Consider the following 24354-nt stretch of genomic DNA (forward strand, 5'->3'; position numbering starts at 1 on the left):
AAAAAAAAAAAAAAAAAATTATTTAAACAAAAAATACAACCAAGCATTGTGGACCAAAATGTAGAGTATCAACCCTTGAATCGACCCATCCGACCAAGGTTTTTAATCCACAAGATTAGTTTGGGTCGACCCATTTCAACTATGATTATAATTGGATCATAGGTCAAGGTATTATGTTATGGGTTTATCCAGTACGATCTAAAGCTTTGGTAGTATTCGTGGAATCGTGGTGAACCGTTTGCATGATCTTCATCTTCACAAGAAACACCTCTAAAGGTCACCGAAAGACGTGTTTTCTATAATTCAACTCTGTTCATATCCCATTACCTTGAATTCATGTTATTTGTTATTTCTTTTTGTTTTTTTTACAATCTTCAATTTTTATATTTCTTTTAATTAGAATTCTAAACTAACTTTCTTATAAATGATCAACCCATTCTATTGATTTTCTCTTAATTCATCACAAATAGGAGTTATTCCTACACTTTTACGGATGCATAATTTTTTAAATTAATCTTTCATATTTTTTCACGTTTCCTTAATTAATAGTCACATTATTCAACCTATATGAACAGGATATTATATTATTTCGAATCGGATATTATCGGATTTGAAATGTTAATATTTGAATCCGTATTCAATAAAGATTCGAATATATAAAACCATCCAAATTCAAATCCAATATCTAAATTTTCAGATAACATCCGATTTTTAAAATTCATATTCGAATTTTTGACCATCCATTGACACTCCTAGGTAAAAGAAAATGAGGATGTTTATCTAAGGGAGAGAGAAGTCCATTTAAAGTTTTAAACAAAAATAATGATTTCCTGACTCATAGATTTTTCTTAGGATACACAGGTGTACATATTTGCGAGATATGCAGTTGTGTATCCCGAAGAAAATCTATGATTCTAGCACATGCCATGTCAGGAGAGTATGGGAGAGTATGTCAGAGTGGGGAGTCAGAAAATTGCGACTCTTTCAACCATGTTCTACCTAGTTGAGAAAGTAATATTTTGCAATTTTTATAAATGATTATTCTAAGTTTGCTCAAGTGTACTTGTTAAAAACCAAGATAATGTTTTATGTAAATTCAAAATTTATAAATATTTAGTAAAAAGTTAATCAAATTAAATAATTAAAACTTTGAAATTTGAATGGGTGGAGAACATAGATCGACATGAAGTGACGGATCCTATAGTACACAATTAAATGAAAATGGATTATAACTATCATTCAATGAAATCAACATCATGTTCGTCACCACCACCAAATTCGATAGTCCATCCCAAATATTAGCACGTCCAATAGAGTTGATAGGTGACCTATAATTTATCGTGGGTGGAGCCCATGGAATGATATGTTGGTTACAATGTCAATTTTTATGTGCAAATATTTTATCAAATGTGGAAAAAAAAAAGTTAATGATTTTCTGACACCTCCTTCTAACATACGTCCCATCACAAAATCATAGATTATTTGCTTCAGGTACAAATAATCATAAATTTTTTTATTGTGTAACCCAAGGCAAATGATCTACGATTTTGTGATGGGGGCGTCAGATTATCACGACTGAAAAAACCTAGCTTTTCGAATGGTAGATTTTTCATTTCGGGTGAAAATACCAAGGAACATTTATGGGATCATTTCAACGTTCGTAATGTTTTTTTTAATGATGATAAATAGGAAAATGCTAAAATGACAAAAAATATTTACTGCGATTCTCACAAGTCTGACGTGGGATGTGCACATAATCATAGATGTGTTTCCTTGCAATACGAGTAAAAATCATCTACGATTATGTATGCACGTCCACGCCAGAATTGTGAGAATCACAGTAAATCCTGTGTCGCCCCAACACACCTTTGATAAATAACAATCAATATAGTGATATTAATGATGTTATTTTTATATATTATTTTTCTAATGAATGTTTTTTACTGTTGGCCAAAATCCCAAAATACATGGATGAGAGAGGAGGGAAGATCAAAAGTAACTCTTTCATTCAGATTAAGGTAAATGTAAAACTGCATAAATATATTAGAAAATGATCTTAAAATAAACTCTAGCAAAATATGAAAAAAAAAAAAAAAAAAAACCCTTCACTTAAAGAAAATCATAAAATTATCTTGAAAATAAAATATAAAAAAAACTATCGAAACAACTTCAAAATACGAGTTTGAATGATCTGGATGTCGAGGACATGCTATGCTCTTCAAGTTGGATGAAAAATTCGATTCTACCCCAACTATATGCATATATGGATACAAGGCAAACACTCCTCTATCACCTTTGATTACCCAATTAACTGGGTTGGTTTGCATCCATAATCCAAACCAGACTAATAAGATATACACCTGGTCCGAATTCTATCTATCTTAGTCAACCTACTCAATAGTAGGTCTACTCGTCATCTACCACGATTAAAGTCTTCAATTTGGACGTTATTTTCAAGAAGAAAAAGAGATATGAGACTTCAAAAAAGAGTTGCCATTGGCACGCCAAATTTTACTTATTACAGCCAATCTTCTTTAATTATTTATCACACCCAAATTAAAGATTAAAACACATAATTTAAATACTACAAAGGTTTGGTTCAAATTATTATCTCAACATTACTATAAAAAAAAAAAAATTATAACAGTCATTCAAACAATTTTGTTTAGAGTTATGATTAGGCTCATATAAAATCTTAAATCCAAAAAATACAAATTCATATAAAATAAAAGACTCATGGTGAATCACACGCGGTTGACATGGCAAAGGCACATAATCATATATCTTTTTCTTAAGGATACACAAGAAAAAAGATTTGCGGTTTTGTTTCCTTATCACATTAGTAGTGTACAGACCATGTATGATTTATTGTGTGTGTAGATACGTGATTTTCGAGTTTAAAGATCATCTCTACGAGGATTTGGAGTTGCCACCATTCCTTTTTGTAAAAGGATGTGAATGATTACCCAAAATATATTTTTAGAGAAAACGTCGTATTGGCTTCATAGTGATTCTCGTACGGATAAAGTGTCGAATTACCTAAAAGTTAGGTAAGTAGTCTGATTAGAGAGAGGGGAAGGTGTTAGACACCCCTCTTTTTTCATCAAATGATAGTAACTTCAAAAGCTTGATCATTTTTGGATAAAGCGAAATAAATAAATAAAGAGAAGAGTTGAATGATTGACAACTTGTACCCTAAGAAGGGATTTACTATCAACTCGGATTATATCTCATTGAGATCCTTAGAGAAATCTAGTCTTGAAAAAAAATGTTGGCTAAGGTTGTGGGTCCATTCTCATGGGTTGAAAATGACCCAATTACCGATTGTCTTAAAACGAGTTGAGTGAGGTGTGTGCGAAAGGGTGTTAAAGGTTTAATATTATTTTCTTTTGAAGGTGATTATAAACCCTACACTTTTGATTAAACTGAAGTTCGATCTATCGGAGATAGGAAAGGGTAAGTATTATGTCGTAGGAGCTTTCTAAAAATAAAATTAAAAAAATGAGGGGGAAGGTAGAAGAAAGAAATATAGAGGGAGAAAAAGGGGGGAGTTATGCTTTTTCTAATTCACCTTGACGCCTTGACTTTTTTTTCCTTCATTCTTTATTTTTTTCTTGAGTCCTTAGTAATGTTCTGAGAGTTTTTAGAAGAGATGATGTAGTGAGAGAGAAAGAGAGTTGAGTAAAGAAAGGGATTGAGAATTTTTAGTCCTTTAGGGCTTAATAACATGTCTCATTTTGAGAGGTAAGGGGGGTATTTAATAGGATTTTTAAGTTGTTTTTAGGGTTATAAATGTCAAAAGAGAAAGATTAAAAGATAATGACATGGGGTGCAGGTATGAAAGATGTACTATTTGGAGGTTGGTGAAGGGTATTTGTGTAAGGTGATGGGCATAAGTCACTTTTGACCCAAATGGGTTGGATTCTTCAATCCATATTGGTTGAGTGTTATGTGGGGTTTAGGAGTATGGTGTTTGGTTAAGAGAATGAGTTGTATAAGGGATTATGTAGTTAGATTTTGAGAGGGTGGAGGATGTAGTGACAAGTGCCCCAAAAGTGTGTGTGTGTTAAATGAGTTGATTAAGGAAAATAGTGTAGGTTGATGGAATGATGGGGGTAGGTTATGACATAGGTGTGGGTTGATTTGTTTTTTAAAGGTGATGATAGGGTTGGTTATGAGAATTTTGGAGGTGAAGAGTGGTGATGACAAGTGTCTCTTGATGATCAAAGGTTGCATGGATCTTGATTGATGTTGATCATAGATATGGATATGGGTAATGATATGGACTTTAGGTTTGGGTTTGCTTGGGTTGAGCATTTGCCCTGATGAGGATTTAGGTTTTAGAATTAACTTGAGTCTAGGATTTGGGTTAGACTTGGGTTGCATGGGATTAGAGTTAGGTTAGGTTAAAGCATTGGTTAGCGTTAAGTTTATTTTAGAGTGATGCTAAAATGATTTTAAAGGGGGTTGAATCTTGGTGGGTCCTAGGTGAGCTTAGGACGTTTCCAAATTTGAAATTGGAGTGATGAGAGATGGAGTTGGTAAGAGCTTGTGAGGCCTTATTGTGGGTCTATGAGACCTTTATGGGTCTTAAGACCTTTTGATTCGACCAAAATGTCAAATTTTGATGATTTTAGTATTTTAGGCCTGTTGACTGATTTTACTAAGAAAATTGATTTTTTTTTGTTCCATTCAAGTGAGGTCCCGTTCAAATTGAGATGTCTATAGTGTGCATTCGTCATTATTAAAGAAAAGATTTATTTGCACTCAAACTTTTACTTGTTCTCAATGATTTATTTATGGGAATTTTAGTCCTACCCCCTTATAAAATTGGCGAAATCAGTGATGCACCTCACCCCATGGAATACAAAATGAGGCTGGCTCCCTTGACTCTTATTGACCCAGTCAAACCGTTAATAAATATGTCAATCTCTTAATAGAAATGATAAAATATCCAAAATACCCTCATGTGTTGAAATTATGAAAATGTCCTTCAATTTAAACAATCTAAATGTGTTTGATCTAATTGTTCTAAATACAATAGCCACGAGATCCCTAATCATTATCAGTCTTACTTCTCATCGATTTAAACCTAAATATTATTGTTTTGAAGCAAAATCTCATCTTTTTCAATTCGTTTTCATCATTATCAATCAAATTTCATATTTTTCAACTTAATTTCATTATGCCCATCCCAATCTCATCGTTTTACCTAAAGGCATTCTTTAACCCCCAATGCTCAGAATCTTTACATGGAAAACACTGAGAACAAAAATTGAGATAAAAAAATGAAGCACTGAAGAAAATGAATTTACTAATTCCCCATCCTATAAATATGAATATTAGTTCTACCCCCTCCTCATGCACAGTAAAAAAGTGAAAATAACTTTTTTACTTTTTTTTTTTTTGTTGTAAAAACTTGAGTCTTGATGTCGAAATAGTAATAAAAAAAATTTAAAATTAAAAAAAAATAAAAAATAAAAAACTCAACAGAGAGTCCAAACTTTCACCCATTGCACGAAATATATAATCTTTAATTCAATGTAATTAAAAATCAAAATCAAAATCAAAGATTTAATGGTAGGTTTTCGAAAAATGACTAATGAATAGAGTCATAACAATCACGACAATAATCCAACAATAACCCTAACTTAAATAGGAGCCATAACGCAAATTTCATCTTCAGTTTCTTAAAAAAGTTGAAGTTGGGGTTTGTTAAGTAAATGAATGGGTATTTTGGTAATTTAAATGCTATAAGGGTAATTTTGGTATTCAAATTTTAGATTGTCAATTAAACAAACGTCGATAACGATTTGACCAAGTTAATGAAAGTCAGGTGGGGGCATACCTCATCTTGCATTTTGTGGGAGTTATCACTAATTTCGCTAATTTTATAGGGGGGTAAGACTAAATTTTCCTATATTTATTTACTTCATCTGGGGGTGTAATAAATAAAAAAAAATTGGGGGTGCCAATAGCAAATAGCAACTATTAGAAGAAAATAATAATAATAATAGACTAATGATAATAAAATAAGACAAGACACTCTCACACGCACTCACACTCACACTCACAGTCTCACACGCACATACTCACAGTTACAATGCCGTCGTTGTTAAAGAAGTGCAGTAATCCCCAACACACTCACCACCAAGAACAACAACAACAACAACATGGAACCCCAATTCAACGAAACCCTAACCAGAAAGCCCTTTTCCGCCCAATTTCCCTTCAGAATCGACATCGATCAAATGCCGGAAACCCCTCCACGTGGATCCCACCACCGGCGAGCTCAATCGGAGACTCTTTTCCGAATCCCCGACGACATACTCTTCGACACCGACGTCGATTTCAACCTCACCGGAATCAACATCCCTTCGATGTCTGAAGAAAACAATGATTCTCGTGGAAACGGTGGGTTTCCGATCATTGGTGATTCCTGCAAATTGGAGGAATCCAATGGTGAGAAATCCAAGGAAAAATTTTCTGGAACTAATCATTTGAGGAGTTTATCTGTTGGTGCCGATTTTTTTGAGGGATTAGGGTTTCAATCTTCGGAGAAATTTGGCGAGAAAGGGGCTCAGGAGAGGAGAATGCATCGGCATAGTAATTCGATGGACGGTTCGTGGTGTTCGTTGGAAACGGAATCGGTGGAGAATGCGAAGAAGGGCATGGGACCGGATAGGTTGGCGGAGTTGGCTTTGATTGATCCAAAGAGAGCTAAAAGGTTTGGTTTTTTTTCCTTCCTGAATTGGGTTTTAATTTAAGTAGGATTTTATGTTAGAGAAATGGGTTCTGTTTTGTTAATTTGTTGGTAATTTATAGATAATTATTTCGTTTATGTGCCCGCAGATTCTAGTGTGGTTTCTAATTCTAAGAGTAGTATTTGTATTTGTATTTGTTTTTGGATTTGGTGGTTTAGAATGAATTTTGTTAAAGATTTAAGTTCTGTCAAGATCACCAGTTCACCACTGTTGCACCAATATAAGATATTGCGGTGTCTGGCAGAGTTGGCTTTGATAGATCCAAAGATAGCTAAAAGGTTTGACATTTTTTTCTGAGCTAAGTAGTAATTTAGTTAGGTTTTCATGTTAAAGATAAGGGTTCTGATTCATTGATTTGTATGTAATTTATAGATAATTATTTCTTTCGCCTATAGATTCTAGTGTGGTTTCTAATTCTATGTGAAGTACTTGGATTTGATTTGGTGATTGAGCTAAAATTTTGTTGAAGTTTAAGGGTCCGTTGAGATCGCCGCTATTGCACCGATATAAGATATTGCGGTAGAGATTTGCTAACAGTGTACTTAACTGATTCAGGGTTTCTGCTTTCCTGTTTTTTGATTCCTAGAGAATCATTTGGATTGAATTAACTGGTTGGAGAACAATTTTGTGCAAAGTTTGAATTTTATTTTTGTTTTTAAAGGGGAAAAGGTTTTCTGGAAGGTCCTTCCAGATTCTCATACAAGGTGAAAGAGTGCTGCAGATTTTCTTCTTGATGGCACATCGACAAAAACCATGCCCTTTTTCTAAATTAGTTGAACTTTTACCCTTTGTGCATTTAGAAAATAAATAAATAAATATATATATATATATATATTATATATATATATATATAATATATATATATATATATATATAGGGTCACGTTCAATGGCAAACTTTTTAGCAAACTTTTTGGCAAAACATTTTTCAAAACTTGAGTTAGAAGTTTTGGAATGGGCTGATTTTTGGTGAGGATGATCTCTACGGTGAGGAGATCATCATCACCAAAAATCAGCCCATTCCAAAACTTCTAACCCCATCAAAAACAGTTTACAAAAAATGGACGGTCCACGATTTTTCAACTTGTAAACATGGGTTAGAAGTTTTGGAATGGGCTGATTTTTGGTGAGGATGATCTCCTCACCGTAGAGATCATCCTCACCAAAAATCAGCCCATTCCAAAACTTCTAACTTATGTTTTGAAAAATGTTTTGCCAAAAAGTTAGCCATTGAACGCTACCCATATATATATATATATATATATATAAGGAGCGGTTCGGCAGCCCTAAAGTTTGCCAAACATTGTGCCAAACATTTTTTGTAAATCACTTTTGATGGCGTTAGAAGTTTTGGAATCGGCTGATTTTTTGTGAGGATGATCTCTACGGTGAAGAGATCATCCTCACCAAAAATCAGCTCATTTTGAAACTTCTAACTTTAGTTTACAAGTTGAAGAATTGTGGACCGTCCAATTTTTATAAATCACTTTTGATGGGGTTAGAAGCTTTGGAATAGGCTTATTTTTTGTAAGGATGATCTCCTCATCATAGAGATCATCCTTACAAAAAATCAGCTCATTCCAAAGCTTCTAACCCATGTTTTGAAAAATGTTTGGCAAACTTTAGGGCTGCTGAACCGTCCCCATATATATTTCATTGTTTTTGATGATTGTTTTCCAAGAGTCTGTTAAAGTTTATGCTTTGTTCTTCTGTTGTTATTTTCCATTGTAGGATTCTTGCAAATAGGCAATCTGCGGCAAGGTCAAAGGAGAGGAAGATCCGTTACACCAGTGAACTGGAAAGGAAAGTGCAGACACTTCAAACAGAGGCAACCACCCTGTCGGCGCAGGTCACAATGCTACAGGTACAAACTCCATTGTGGGTCATTTTACTTCATTATGTTAACAAAATAAGCTTCAAAATGTCCAATGCTTGGACAATCTGTGGAAATCTGAGTTGAAATTAGTGTGGGATTCATATTGCTTGTTGATGACAGCGGTTTTCTCATTTGAAATTTCGCACTACAACTTTTAAGGTCTAGGGCTCAATTCTAGCTTACCCACAAAATAAACGGGGTGGGGGTGGTGGTTAGTTTGTGATGTGCCCTCTTTGATACAGTTAGTTTTATGGCGTCAATCAGTTGGTTTGTTTCTCTTGGAATTAATATCTGAATATTTTATCCGGCCAGATGTTTTTTTGCTTTCTAGCTTATGATTGTTTTAGATAGGGAAGCTTGTTTGGTGGAACATGGAGAATTGTAACTTCTTAAAGTGGTTGTACGGAACTATGGATTGGTCCTACATTTATCAAATATATTTCTTTATATTACTCGTGCTTGGTTGTTCTCTATGGTCTTCATACTATTTTGTGTTGAAGGATTAGGGAGATGTTGGGGATCCTCTATATGGTCTATTAATCCTTTGTTAGTGAGATGGGGTTTTGGTCTACCTTATAATGCATTCCACACACCTTGATCCATATCTGGTGTGGCAGATTATTCCATCTAGCTTGTAATTTTCATTTGGTGAAGCAATTGGAACTCCTTTACTACTTGTTCTTCACCTGTCTTGGACTTTATGGTTACAACTACCTAAAGTAGGTAACCATTTAAAGATGTATTAGGTCTACCAAAAAAGGAAAAAAAATTTAAGATGTGTTAGGAAAGCAACATCCAAAGAAATGAAGAGGTTAGAACTATGGTGTGTTAGACATTTAAATGGTGTAGGGGTCAAGTAGTGCAAGGCTTTCAATGTGTGCATTACCCGCAAATAGTGAATTGGGGCTTCACTTAGGTGAAGATTTTTGTTTTTTTTATGGTGGCATCAATAAAGAAGGTAAGGAAGTAGCTATATAGGGGTCCAGTGTAGCCATTAACATGTCAAGGAATCAACATGTTTGATGGCTACTTGTTACATGCAATGGAAGAGTCAAACCAGAGTCATGCCATGTAGTTGCCGGTCATTGAAGATCAAAATGACCGAAAACCAATATTGGTCGATGCTACTAGAGCGATCATGATGATATCCACGCCTTAGTTCCCTAGGATACTAGATATAAATACTAGAAGATACCTCAATTAGCTTAAAGACACAATAAATTTAGAGAATTCTCTCTCTCACACGTCTTCAAGCTTCTTTTATAGAGGTTGAATTGGTTGTTACACACTCCTAGTGCAACAAGTCTTTGTGTTTTTTGGACTCCCACTCTCAATAGGAATATTTTATTTGTGTATTATAGTGATACGGTCTAGATGGACGCTCTAATTAAATCAATAGGAACAATAGGCTAAGAGGTGAGTGAGGTAACTAGGCCAATGACACATCGATGAGGTTTGAATGAAGTGGACTGTGAGAGTGGAAACAATACTAGGTTGGAAAGAATCAAATTAACTACCTCTTGTGACATTTTCTAGCCTTTGGGTATTGAAAGGAATGGCAAATTTGGTGAGAAGTTCATTTGAAATTCATATATGTAATCAAAATGTTGGTTTGATTAGAGCTTCCATGTGAGTCTCATCGTTGAAGCACACAATTAAATGTTTCCTATTTGGAGTAAGAGTCCCAGAGATAAGAGATGTTGAACTAGTAATGTGCAACAACCAATTTAACTTCTATAAAAGGAGGTTGAGGGTGTATTAGGAAAATAGAAAATTCTCTAGATTTATTGAGTTTATCATCTCTTTCCTCATTTCCTCTCCAAGCATACTAATGAGTTCTCTAGAATTTCTATCTTGTACCCTAGGGATCTAAGGTGTGGGTATCATCATGATTGCTTTAGTAGTATCGATATAGACAGATTTTGGTGCTTTCCAATCTTTGATGACCGACGATAATGTGACACAATTCTGGTGTAACATGTATGTATGCCTATTAGCCCAATGCAAAATGTCAAATAAATACTCGTTCTTTCCATGGATCAATATGTGGAGTCATTCTAACTACAGGTCAAGTGATGTCAACCAAGAGAATGGGCAACCAAAAATGTGGTCAGGGACCAAATTTTCCATTTGGTCATATACTTCTATTGTTCATCGTTCCCCGATTTTCCAGAGGTGGGATCATTGTGTTACCCTTGCATTGGGAAGCATGTGCATGGTCCTAGGCTCTCCTAGCTGCACATGGCCATCCTCTCAAGTGTATGTGGATGCCTTTCACACTTTGTTAGAATTCTTAAGAAGTTTGTTTTGTTGCTTTGAGATTGTATCAGTTCAGAATTAATGGGGAGAAAGCATGTGGTGAACATTTAAAACATTGAGGATTTAGCAACATTCTCTTGGTGTAGATCTGGATGGGGCAAGTTATTGATTTAAAGTGATTTGGAATCCCGTGTTTGAGAAAGTCGGTTGAAAATTAGCCTCGTGGAAATCCATTTACCCATGTAAAGGTTGGAAACGGTTCGAATCTATAGATCACACAATCCAATATCCATATGTTTTATGCCCTTGTACGTATAAGTGCTATTACAAGGATGGAAAAGTTGATTAAAGATTTTTTGTTGAATAATAGAGAGGGAATCCATGAGTAGCATTTGATGAGGTGGAAGATTGTGTCTCCCTAACAAGTGGGAGAGGATGGGGTGTGAAGAAGATCAAGGTCATGAAGGAAGCCCTTTTGGGCAACTGGGAAAATGATTTTGGAAGTTTGAGGGCAGATAATTTTGGTTAAGTATGGGAATAGGATTTTGTTGTTGATAACCATGGGAGTAGGAATTTTGGTTGGAATAGTCTTGAAATCAATCATGTGTTTGTGGTCGGAATTTTGTAGCAAGTTGACATTGTTGCTTTTAGAGGACCTTGTTTTCAGTTGAGACCACACCGTTTGGGGGGTTGATTGGGTGTTGTGCTTCTTTTCCTTTTCTTTGGCAGGTCACCTCCCTTTATTGTTTTTGGCCTTGGCTGTTTCGTTTCATGAAATTTATAATTAAACAAAAAATAAAGGAAAAAAGCTTGGCCTGTAATAATGTTGGTAATCTTCCCTACATCGTTCTTTAAATTCTATTTCTCCTGCATCAATTAAGCTTGGACCAGAACGAAATTCCCATCACAATGAATAATAATTTTCATCTACATTGACAGGTTTGTTTAAATGCAATAATCTATGATTGTAATGTTTTGTCCATTCAAGTTTTCTTTGTTCCCACATATTTCCTTATATCGTCTTAAGTTTTTTTCCCCACTTTTACATAACCCCGACATTTAGTTACTAAAATTCTAAAACATCCAAACTCCTATAATGACACTGCTTCTCAACCAAATGATGCTATGTTGCAACCTTCAAGGGATTTGATCAATTGTTACCCACCAAAAAGTTAAAAAGAAAGAACAAACAAAAAAATCACTTAAGTTTCTTGCTTTTTTCTTTGGTTATGACGTAGAGAGACACCACTGGTTTGACTGCTGAGAACAAGGAACTTAAACTGCGTTTGGAAGCCATGGAACAACAAGCACATCTACGAGATGGTATGTTCGTCTTCATGACTGTATGTTCTTATATATTTTTAGTTCTTGCTCTTCCAGTATTATTTTGAATTTTGTCTTTTTCTCTTCTATGTAGTGGATTCATTTCCTACAAATAAGTTCAAGCAAGGTGAGTGTTTATAACTGACATTCTTCTCTTTTGGTGTTTCTACAGCTTTGAATGAAGCATTGAGAGAGGAAGTGAACCGGCTTAAGATAGCTACTGGACAAGTTCAAGCCGTCAGCGGAAACTCCAATCGAGGAATGCCTTCACATTTTTTCTCGCAATCGCAGCCTGTACAACATTTTAGCATTTCTCCATCCCATCAGCAGCAACAGTTCCAAGTATCCCAGTCGGCTTCTGACAAACAGCCTCTCGGTGGGCAGCCCTGACATGGCACCGGGAACTTCCATCAGAAGGTCTAATAAGTATGCCAAATCCAACCACATCAGCGGGTAGTGTTTTAATTTTTCCTCCATTTGTATATAATATATGTATACGAGTCTTAGATAACGTGTGTATCAGTCCCTTGTATCTTATCTGTATATTCGTATAGATGTACTATCATTTGAATTAGAAACCATGTCGTGAAACAATTAGATTCTATAGGAAGCATCTAATTGTTTGATAGTCGGTTGTAACTTACGTATCTTGAATTTTCGTGGTGTTTTGTTTTCATCTGTGTGCCAATCATTTGTGCATGGTGTGCCTTCTGGAATCTGCATCACATCAATTTTCCAATTGTGCCCTTTCCTGGTTAACACCAATTCTTCTGGGAAAACATGTTTCACAGCGACAATGGCATCCTTCATGGTGAAAGAGGTTAGAAGAGCCTGTCAAAATAGATTAAAAAAATCACTTTTTATAGGTATAACATATTTAGTTACTTTCTTTAACCTATTTTAACTAAAGATCTGAACCGTTCATTCCATAAGTGATCATGGTACAACAATGGATAAATAGTTATTTTAATTACTTCATAATTGAGAGAGGGTAATTTCATCTTTTTCAAAAATTGATGTTTTGAGGAAAAATTTGAGGGCAATTTTGTCTTTTTCAGGTTTACATCTTGGAAAGAAATTAATCCACATGAAATGCATGGGATGACGAGAGAGGGTGGTTTTGTCACTTTGAGAGTAATTTGCATTACATTACAGTGTCATCATCCATTCGTCTTCAACCGACTACTGTAGTCAAAGGGTGGGTGCATGTCATCTTATTAGAAACACGAGGGGGTACGTCAAAATTACCATTGTATAAATATAAATAATCTCAATTCCAATTTCACAAGTAAACACCTTTACTATTATAATGAGAGAACATGCAGTGGAAGTGGTTCGAAACAAATTTGAGTGGTCGTAAAAAAATTGCAACCACTTCACTTTGTAACCTTCAAAAACACTTTAATCAATATTTTAAATTACAAATAAGCTCTTTTGATAATCAATATTTTAAATTACAAATAAACCCTTTTGATAGATGTGCATTTGCACATGACACATTCTAATAAGTAGTAAGTATTTAATGATGGATGCCACTGAAAAGAAATTGGTCTAGCTTCTTAACAGTTAAGTTTCTCTTGAAGTCCATTTTTGAAAAGTAATAATTTTGGAAAGAAAGAGCAAGAAAGACATAATAAAGAAGTCAGAAGCAGATAAAAGAAGAGAGGATTACTCATCCCAAGCCTAAACTTAAAAGAGGGTTAACAATGCTCATCGCCACTCCAATCCTTATTAATAGGGATGTGTGGGTTTCTGGTTATGAGTCTAGGAGGGCTCAAGCTGGATTAAAATGGTGGTGATATCACAGAACATCCATCATAGGCAAGTAACAAAGAAAAACATGAAACAAGGATCTCAAAAGTGACAGTTGTAAGAAAATTTGTATAATAAGAGAGAATAACAAATTAAGTGGCATAGAGGAACATGTTGAGAGGGATGAGTACAGAGATTTAGAGAGTAAATAAGAAATAAAATTATTCAAAAAAATGTAGGAAAAACTGCAATTGGCAACCCCGAGGGGTTGGCTCAATGGCAATTTTGGACTGACAAGCAGTTAATGCCCCATAGGTAGCTCGTGAGTTCAATACCCTGTATGAGCATTAATTCCTCAGAGGCCACTCACAAGGTCGCATCCTCACTTACTTGGTGTGTGTGATGTGCGGGAGTTCCACGTGCCCTGGGACTAGTTCAATACCCTGTATGAGCATTAATTCCTTAGGCCACTCACAAGGTCGCATCCTCACTTGGTGTGTGTGATGTGCGGGAGTTCCACGTGCCCTGGGACTAGTCCTTGGCCAAGACCATAGTTTATGAATTGGGCAAAACCCAGATATGGGCCAGTCCGCTAACTATAGGGACACCTGTTAGAAATAAAAAAAACTACAATTGGTGATTGACCAAGACAAAGCTTGCATTCAACAAAAGCCAATTAGACTCTTAAATAGAGGAAATATTCAAGTTGAAGGTCCTAAAAGAATAAGGGAAGACACGAAAAGAGCTTGGATGGAGACGATGAAAGTAGATATAGACACATTCTCAATAATAAAAGATTTGGCATTGAATAGGATAGAATGGAATGGAGGAATAAGATTTGCTTAAGCTACCCCAAATCTTTGGGATAAGGCTTTGACCTTGTAGCAAAAATAACTGAACAGTATGCAACACGGAGAGAGAAAAATCCCAAAAAATTTCATCTTCTCTAATTCTAAAGATCAAAACAACATATTGTACCAAAGATAAATAACAACAGTTTCAAGAACTCTCTTTGTCAATAAATGGATCACTCATGGAGAGCACAAGCACAGCTTTCCTTCCCCACATCAGCAGCAATACAAGGAATCTGGGCCTTCCCATCCTTGAACCAAGTTGACCGTTTCTGAACCAATTCGTCTAAGAAATCATCGAGCTTTTCAATAGTGATGTTTGGCATAACCACAACATGAGCAATGTTGCCCTGGCAGGCAAGTTGCCAACGCCGAACAAACTCCTCATCTTGAGGTCTTTCAAACACAACTGTGCTACTGAGCTCATTAAGCATGGCACCTATTCCTTCAGCTCGAAGACGGTCCTTTAAATAGTGGGCATTCCTAACACACTTCTGCACTTCTTTCTGGAATCCCCTGTAACCCTTTCGGTTCAGAGTGTACCAAAGGAAGATTGGAGCATGACCATTGCGGCTGCCCATTATGGTGGCATCACGTGAAGCAAGATACTCAACGCTCCTCGAAAGTGCATTGATGTGCTCGAGTCTTGTTATCTGAACACCACAAGGCATTGGGCAACCAACAAACTTGTGGCCCGAAACACTCACACTTCCGATGGGCTTCTTAAATGTGACTTTTGGTGCCTGTTCATCATCAAGAAAAATCAGCACGGAGGAAGAACCAAGACCCAAAACACAATCAGAATTGTATAAAGGGATATTGAATGCTTTAATGAGCTGCTATTGGCACCCTAACTTTTACTTATTACACCCTTATTAAAAAAGAAGTGAATGGATGAGAATAAGTAAAAAAAATTTGGGGTGCCAATAGAAGATCTCTCATTTGTTTTTGTTGCTAGATTGCTATTTTTAGGGTTTACGATTTTGTACGAGCCTAATTATAAATGTAAACTACTGAAATTGTTTGAATGAGTGTCATTATGTTTTGTAATGTTGAGATTATAATTTGAGCCAAACCTTTGTAATGTTTGAAAAGAGTGTTTTAATCTTTAATTGGGGGTGATAAATAATTTAAGAAATTGGGGAAATAAGTAAAAGTTGGGGTGCCAATAGCAGCTCACATGCTTTATATTAGATTTGCTTGTTGGGTTAATGAGATCTTAAGTATGAGGAAAAATTCCCATCCAAACACAATTATTCCTCTTTAATTAACTGTAGTAAAAGAAGCATGCGTAGGGAAACACATAAAGGACTTACACGTTTGACGAAAGGCATCATGAGGCCAAATAGAGCACCATCACAGTGGATGTAGAATCGGTCATGTGTGAATCCTGCTTCTTCAAGAGTTTTTATTACCAGATCAAGATCGTCAACAGCTCCTTTAACCGTTGTCCCTGCAACATTATGTACGATTGAGTCATGAAATAACTCATATGTTGGCAAAGATGGGAAGAGAGTGAATAATGGCACACCTATGTTAACATTGATAATGGCTGGTTTGTCCTTGTTAGGGAGTAGCTTGGCTTTGAAATCTGCACAATCAATCTCACCAGAGACGATAGTGTCGATCTTTACACATTCCATTCTGTACATCCGTGCAGCTTTAAAGACAGAATAATGTGATTCCCTTGAGGCATATAGAATTCCATCTGGAAACACTTCTCTCCTGCCAAATCAAATGTTATTTATTTAGGTCCTTGTAATCTGAAATTAAAAAACTGCCAAGCCAAGCAAGTTCAAGTATACTAACCCAACTAGAATACCATGAAGATTGCCTTCTGTACCACAATTTGTAATGTACCCCCAATACTCGTTTTTCTCTAATTCCCAGAGACGGGCAAACCAATCCAACACACCCACTTCAAACTGTCTGGAATGGACACCATAATTGCTCTCGATAAAGGGATCGCCAAGGTTATTGATAGAGAAATGTTGCAGCTGAGCAAGAGCGCCATAATCAAAGTCCAGATTATAAGGGTAACCTGTCACAGATTTGAGTATCCAAACATGAGAACACAAAACTCACAAATGAAAAATGGAAAGCCAAGCTACATATAACACCACTCTCTGATAACTCTAGTTCCTATCAGAGTAGATAGTCGAAAAAGTGTTTTCCAACATAATTCACTGCTTGAAAGCTGACTCAAATAACCAATACGAATACATAAGGTCAATGGTCTTATTTTACTTCTTTGATTCCATGAGCACAAATAAATACTATGTCAACAACTTATGATTAAGGGTTCAAGGTCTGCAAAGTTAACAAGCACAAAGTGTCCATCGAAAGACAAGTACAAAATGCAGGAGTGCGTTTTAACATGCACAAGCTTTCAAAAGCTTGGAGCATCCAAGAAATGAATAAAATTAAGGCAAGAAATTTCTACCAATACCCCAACAGAGCTAAACTCCTGTTTAGGCCACATAAGGACTCTCCGATAAGACTAAACTGAGAAGAATCGCTACACGTTTAGAGTACAATTTCCCTATCAGTCAAGATATAGGTAATACATAGAAGCCACTAAAATAGAAAAAAAGAAAAGAAAAAAGTACACAGTTTAGTATGACATGAATCCTCCTTAAGCCCTTACATTTAGGGCACGTGATTTCTCACAACGAAGTTAATGAACTATAATTTGAATGCAAATCTAAAAAGGAAATAACAAGAATAATCAACTCCGTATGGTCACATGGTTAACATAACACAAGAAGAGTGTACAGATTAAAACAGAAGAATATATATGGAACTGAGATGGTTTCCATCTCACTCTCCCACTTTGTTGCCTCACTCACATGCCTTGCCTAGGAAAGATGGTGTTAGTTGATTAGCATGACAAAGCCAAACTCTGCACAGATACACCCATTTTATCCCATAATCTGAATTAGGCCCGTTTGATTAACATTCTCATTTAATCTATGTATAATATTTCCTTTCTAGAATTATTATCTTCGAATTGGTCCACAACATTTTTGTGGAATTAAAAGAGTTGATTATTCAACTTAGTTCACACCAGTGGCCTTAGCAAACTTTGAAATTACAGAACAAATTGCCCCATCAATGCCAAGCAAGACATTCCCCTCACAATTTCACCCTATAAGTTGTTCCATTTGTGCCTTATATTCTGTTGGTAATAGTTATATATTCTATTGGTGGTATTATATTGGCGGAAAGAAGTCAAATCCACGAGTTTTATACCCAATTTCAACTTTGTACGGGCCATATATTCCAAGCTCGTTTTAAGGTTTTAATGAGAGATTTACAGTTTTTCTAAGAGGAAGTGAGCTTAAGAGCTTATAACCCTGTTTTCACAGAAATAGTGAAAGTATCTCATCATCTGATTACGATTTTCTACAAAATTAATATAAAAGGACCTAACTTTACTCACTAATAGAAAAACTCAGTCAAATAAAATAAGATTAAAAGAGTAGTTTTTCAATCCTTTATACCTAGGTGGTGCTTGGTTCTCTCCACTAGAGACTTTCGGTATCTCGCCAACACACTCGCCATATAGGCTTCTCTGTCTCCAGTTACCTCATCATCTGCTTCAGGTTCTGTAACAGCAAGGCACGTTGTATGAATATTTCTTCCAAGAACAATCTCTCTTTTCTTATTCTCTTCGCCTTCTCTCGCTTGGACATCAATACTAGCTCTATCATCAACCACTGGAGGCAATGGATCTGAAATCACAGCCGTTGGATCAAACTCTTCGGGTAACAATTCTAGCTTTCCATTCACCTCATCACCAGAGAAAATCTCAACTCCAACACTTCCAACCATGATTGCTAACTCTAGATATTAGATCTGATCCTTCACCTAAGAGTCCAGAAGCAATTTGAGCTGCAACCAAAGGTTCCAAGGAAAAAAAAATCAAACAAAGAGAACTCGATCCGAAGCAAAATGAAAGTAAAATCAGAAAAAAAAAAATAATGAATTTTGGCTAAATTGATCGAAAAATCGAAGATTTAAGCAGTGAAAATGGCAACATTTTGTAGAAAATTAGAGAGAAACGAGATTTCTGTGAAAACTTTGTGGTGAAAATCATAGAGAAATCGCAGATCTGAGAGAACTGTAGGAGGGAAACTCGATGGAAATCAAGTAACCTCGAAAAGCGTGCGAGGTTGTAGGAGCGACCGACTCGCTCTCTCACACGTGTGGAGGGAGAGCTTCAACGCAGAGAGGAAATCAGCCTATTTTTATTAGTAGTTCAACTTTTGCTCAGCTTCAAACCGAGAATCGAATCAAATCGAGAGATTTAGACTGGGTTGTTTCGATTTATAGAAATTCGGGTCGGTTCTGGGTTAACAAATCAAAGAATTGATCAATTTAATTCAATTCTTGATTCATGCCTTAAATGAATCGAATCAAATCCAGAACCGAATTCTTATATTAATAAAATTATGGATAAATATTATTAATTTATTTAATAAATTATATTTATTTTTTATAGATAAATTGATTTTTTTTTTTATAAATAGATTAATGACATATTTGGATGGATGGGATTAATGACTTTCCTTAAAACTATTGAATTTTTTTTTATAAATGGATACATGATTTTTTTATATTAATGGATAAATAAATGACTCATTATATGAGATTTCATATTTATATCTATTTATTTTTATTAAAAATATGTTGACTCAATTAGGTTTTTAAGATATTGACAATCCATAGACCCGAACCGAACCAAACCGACCTTAGCTCGGTTTGGGTTGGTTTAGTTCTATGGCAATTTGGTTCGGTTCTAGTTCTCATTTAATGGAATCGATCTAGGTCGGTTCGGTTTCGATTTGACCTCAAATCGAATCAAGTTGCACCCCTAATTTTTATTAGGACTTGAAACAGGTTGGGTTTGGGCTGAATATATCTACCCATATCCATATCCGGATTTTTAATTCATGTCCAAATCCGGATCCAACTCGGATCCTATTAGTTCAAATCATATCCAATTTTTTTTATTACTTTCATTAAACCCATATTCTAATTCGATCCGACCGAATTAATTAATTTGGATCGGTCGGGTCGGATAATTTCAAATCATTATAAAGTAATTTATTAAAAAATATGACTTAAATGTGATTTGAACTCAAGACTTTTTTTTTATTATTATAAAGAAACTTTGACTACTACACCAAATACTCATTTTATTGATAAATGATAGGTTAAAAAATACAAAAATATAACATACAACATAAAAATAATATATCATTCGGATATAGATGGATATAGGGATGGATCCATATCCGACTCGGGTCAAGGGACATCAACCCATATTTTAATTCAAACATGCTTGAAGAAATCAAATCCGCTAAAAATCAGATTTCATATAAAATCTGACCCATTTTTATCATCCCCGTGTATGACTTTTCCTTCCTCTCTAGTACGAAACATCGATATCAAGCGATGATATTTTTAGACCAAAAAGGGACACTTGTTACTGATTGGCATGATATGTCAGCACAGTCAAATGATAATATCAGTACACGTGTTACTGGGGTCACATTAATTCTTAATTGAGGTGTTGCAAAGAAAGTTATTTGGGTGAGAATAATTGCATCAATTTGTAAGACATCTACACAAAGTCACAAATTGTAGTTGTAACTTAGGATTTAAAATGAATTTGTTAATACACCTATATGGTATAAATAATATTGAAGTGACCTCAGGCTGGAACCTCATATCACACTTCTTGTTGTGAAAGTGTATGGAATAATAGATGATTTTCATTGAGATACGAATGAAAATGCACCTTGAGGTCACTCCAACAGGACTCATAATCTCATATGGTATACATGTGCACCAAACAAACATTTTTTGTTATCATCCACGATTGAACTTTTTCCCAATTCGTTATTGTCGTTGTTCACATTGAATTTCACAACGAATCATCTTCATCTTTGATCAAGAGTTGTTATGAACCTTGCAAGGCATCAAACTTAATAAGAACTTGTTGTTATTGTGCTAAATCTACATATAAAAAAAAAATTCGTTTGCTTATGTAGACCCTGAATGGTTGACTTGTGTTAAGCCATGCGACCATACACATCTGACATTGATCAAGCCATGTCAACATATATTTTTTGTACCTAAAAACTTTGTGTCAACATGACACAACACGAAAACAAGAATCGATAAATGCATGGAAAGATACAAGTTTTATACACAACTTTTGAATCATCCTATTTGTTGTAATTGTGATCATTTGATTGAGTTATTATTTTTTTAAATTGAATTCTTGGGAATCATTCATTTGAGTTCAAACAAATGAAATAAATCAAAGAGAAAACCTAAAATAAAATGAGATTTCAATAGTAATCAGCTTCTATTGTCATGACTTGACTTTTGAATAGGTTAAAAAAATCTCAGACATAAAGTTGGATCATGACCCTAAATTGATTCATGAGTGAAAGTAATAAATATATTTTCATTACTTATAATGATCACTTATATCAAAATATTGCAATAAAATGCATTACAATCAATTAATCTTTATAGAACAACTCAAAATGGAAAAAAAAATCATTTTTATCTTTATCTTATTTGCATCTTTAACTTTCTTCGAGATCTGAGGACATGAAAAGCCCTTGAACGATGAAGCCAAGCAAGCAACGATATTAACAATACTAGTATTAATTCAAAATGATAATAATAATGACAATACAACACTCAATGTTTTTTTATAGAAAAAATCAAATCAATAAAAAAAATTGTAATAGAAAAATCTTGTGTTTTTTGTTTTCTTTGGGAAGCATTCTTAAAAGTCTTTTTTTTTTTTTTTTTTTTTTAATAATGTTTATCTTATATATTTTACAGTTTTTACACCTGGGCTAAACCTCCTACCGTTCTTAGAACTTGGAGAAACCCTAATTCAATCGACTATTGGAACGTTTACTCCTCAAAGGAAACACATATTCCTTCACGATGTGTCATTAGTAATCTTTTCTTGACTCATCCTACTATTGGAATGTTTGTCCCTCAACAGAGACGTCTATTCTTTTACATAATGTGTGTCCATTGATTGGCTTACCTTTTGAGATATATCTCTTAAGGAATCCATCTCTCAAGTAGATTTTGAAATCGTTCTTTACTTTCTACTTTTTAAAATAATTTTGTATATCATGTCCCACTCTCAAAGAAGTTGTTTCCTTATTCAAGTATTTGATTAAAATCATGCCTTTTGAATAAAATTAATCATTTTTTAATGACATATTTTTTCTTCATTTGCATGTTTTAAATGTTGTTTTTGTTGTGAATTTGGAGATTACAAGGAAAAAATATTTAAGAAGCAAACCAAAGAAGACCAAGATTTATATGGTTTGACAACGATGCCTATATCTACAAATAAATTCAATCTTCTTATTAAGAAATCAAAGGAGAACAATATAAGAAATAACCACTCAAGATTTTAATTAGAAATCCAAGCCCTTAAACCGTTGTATACCCCTCTCCCTTTCTCTTTCAAACCCTAGAAGAATTAACTTATAACAAATTACAACCCAACGGGGGAAGACTAAAGATCTACTAGGATTCCAATTAAAAGTGGGGTGAAGTTCTAAACCCAATGAGATACCACCATCCTAATATAACTAGAAAACTATTTTCACAAGAAAACTCAATCCTAATGTAACTCCCAAAAATAGAATATAAGACAGTACTTTACAATTTTGCCAATCATATGCATCATGTATTCATCACGATGTTCATTACATACTTCAATCAACACGTGCAATAAAAATTTAGCACACAAACACACAATTGCATTTTGGTTAGAATCAAATACCGAACCAAAAGACCCATCGTCGTACAATTTGATACAACAATGTATTGTTTTTTGATAATCTCTTCCTTCATAGGCCTTTTCATATAAGATGACGACTATTATGATGTGGATTTTGGACGAATTATCATTGTTGAGGCAAAATATAGACTTCGAGAGAATTAAAACAATAAAAATATAATTAACAATAGAAAAATAGATAAAGTGTGTATCCCAAGCCCCGCACATAAACATGAAAATATTAAACACATATTTTTGCCTAATCCATTGGAATTATTACGTTAAATATTATTTTAAACCAATAAAAATTGGGTGATCAATATACTTGCTTTAAATCCTTTTAAGACTCTATGCAATAAAATTTGGAGTTGTAGAGTTGTATATAAATCTATGAATAATATCTTGAAACTTGGGTCTTGGTACTTTTTGAGAAAGATAGGTCTCGAAAAGAGATGGGTTTAAGATTTGATTTATAAAAATTTGACATCAATGATCAAGTTACACCCATTTTAAGATAATATGTCAAATCGACTTTTCTATAAATATAATTCATGTAGTAATTTTGCAATGAAAATTTGGTATTTTTTTATTATAATTGACTCTATTTATTCTCAATAGTTGTAAGTCTCGAAGAAATCTTCAATTTGATATATTTAAAAATCGGGTGAGAGGAATATGTATTTTGCAATTTTAGTATCTTTAATAATGGTATTTGAACTTGAACGATAAAAAAATCCTCTGAAATGATAGTTTGGGAGAGGTTTGAAATGATAAAAAATGGAAGATGAAGGTATTTATAGGATTTTAGATTAATCTTGATCCATGTATCATATTAAATGCATACATGTTCCACGAATCTTGTTAACTTCTAGGTACATCATCTACATTGAATACAATATATCTAAGTGTTTTGTTTCCACATTAATTATTAATATGATTCATCATCCTGTCTTTGTGTATCTAAATTTAATATTTAAGATGGGTCCCACATAATTGGTTTGTCTAATAGTAAGATGCCACATGACACTCATAAATTAGATGAGATAAAAATTTAATTACATCATCATAACATTATTTTTTATATCGACTACTTAAATGAGTACACATATACTTAATCTATTTAAAGAAAATTATCAGGATAAAAATTTTATTATATCATCATAACATTATTTTTTTATATCGACTACTTAAATGAGTACACATATACTTAATTTATTTAAAGAAAATTATCAAAAAAGAATCAATTAAAAAAATTATTTAAAAAAATAACAATTTTATGGAATTTATCAAAAAGAACAAAAATCGATCATTTAAGGGTTGATTTTTTTTTATTAATTTTTTTTTTACAGTCAACGATTGCATCCGACAAATTTTTTAGTTATTTTTTAATTTTAAAAGTCAACAATTGTAACCATCAAAAATTTATTAAAAAAAATAAAAATAAATTAATTTTTTTATTTTTTCGATTGTTTTTTAACCATTGTTTTTTTTTACCATCATTTAGCCAGTGGACTATGTGTATATATAGATATCTCACACTCTTATTCTTTTATAATTCTCACTATTTTCATTCTCTCACAGTTACATCGAAAATGTTTTTAAGATTAATTATTTGTTAATATGGAGGTTATATATGAAAGTAGTGGATTTATTCCTAAGAGTCCGGGGGCGTAGTTGTCAGGTTATGCAATGAACC

At 34.1% G+C, this 24354-nt stretch overlaps 2 protein-coding genes across 3 annotated transcripts; one reads left to right on the plus strand and one right to left on the minus strand.

Annotated features, from left to right (window-relative positions):
* The first annotated feature begins 6056 nt into the window (after positions 1-6056).
* On the plus strand, positions 6057-12897 carry LOC147404115 (transcription factor VIP1-like). The gene is made up of 4 exons (XM_086439966.1): positions 6057-6727; positions 8495-8627; positions 12137-12221; positions 12394-12897. The coding sequence occupies exons 1-4, from the start codon at positions 6174-6176 to the stop codon at positions 12609-12611; spliced, it is 990 nt and encodes a 329-aa protein (XP_086296092.1). The 5' UTR covers positions 6057-6173; the 3' UTR covers positions 12612-12897.
* Positions 12898-14896: 1999 nt separating this feature from the next.
* EMB1075 (Pyridoxal phosphate (PLP)-dependent transferases superfamily protein) lies at positions 14897-19134 on the minus strand. 2 transcript variants are annotated; one of them, XM_086439965.1, is made up of 6 exons: positions 18982-19133; positions 18328-18718; positions 16634-16865; positions 16356-16549; positions 16141-16277; positions 14897-15567 (listed from the first exon to the last, which is right to left on the minus strand). In XM_086439965.1, exons 2-6 carry the CDS (start codon positions 18656-18658, stop codon positions 15001-15003), a joined length of 1461 nt encoding a protein of 486 aa, XP_086296091.1. In that variant the 5' UTR covers positions 18659-18718; positions 18982-19133; the 3' UTR covers positions 14897-15000. The 2 variants fall into 2 exon arrangements, with proteins under 2 accessions (XP_086296091.1, XP_086296089.1); XM_086439963.1 differs by having other exon boundaries at positions 16141-16549; positions 18982-19134.
* Positions 19135-24354: the final 5220 nt, after the last annotated feature.

The sequence above is a fragment of the Akebia trifoliata genome, chromosome 4 (genome assembly GCF_017979445.1).
Source record: "Akebia trifoliata isolate Shusen 1 chromosome 4, ASM1797944v1, whole genome shotgun sequence".
Classification (NCBI taxonomy): Eukaryota; Viridiplantae; Streptophyta; class Magnoliopsida; order Ranunculales; family Lardizabalaceae; genus Akebia; species Akebia trifoliata.

What these genes read in the sequence shown, in the direction of transcription:
- EMB1075 (XM_086439963.1), bottom strand. Translation starts at nt 18,658, where the DNA reads ATGGTTGGAAGTGTTGGAGTTGAGATTTTCTCTGGTGATGAGGTGAAT. An exon ending in CTTCATGGTATTCTAGTTGG is followed by an intron (nt 16,550 to 16,633) that starts GTTAGTATACTT and finishes TTGATTTGGCAG; the next exon opens with GAGAGAAGTGTTTCCAGATG. An exon ending in TGATGCCTTTCGTCAAACGT is followed by an intron (nt 15,568 to 16,140) that starts GTAAGTCCTTTA and finishes GATGATGAACAG; the next exon opens with GCACCAAAAGTCACATTTAA.
- LOC147404115 (XM_086439966.1), top strand. Translation starts at nt 6,174, where the DNA reads ATGGAACCCCAATTCAACGAAACCCTAACCAGAAAGCCCTTTTCCGCC. An exon ending in GATCCAAAGAGAGCTAAAAG is followed by an intron (nt 6,728 to 8,494) that starts GTTTGGTTTTTT and finishes TTTCCATTGTAG; the next exon opens with GATTCTTGCAAATAGGCAAT. An exon ending in CGCAGGTCACAATGCTACAG is followed by an intron (nt 8,628 to 12,136) that starts GTACAAACTCCA and finishes GTTATGACGTAG; the next exon opens with AGAGACACCACTGGTTTGAC.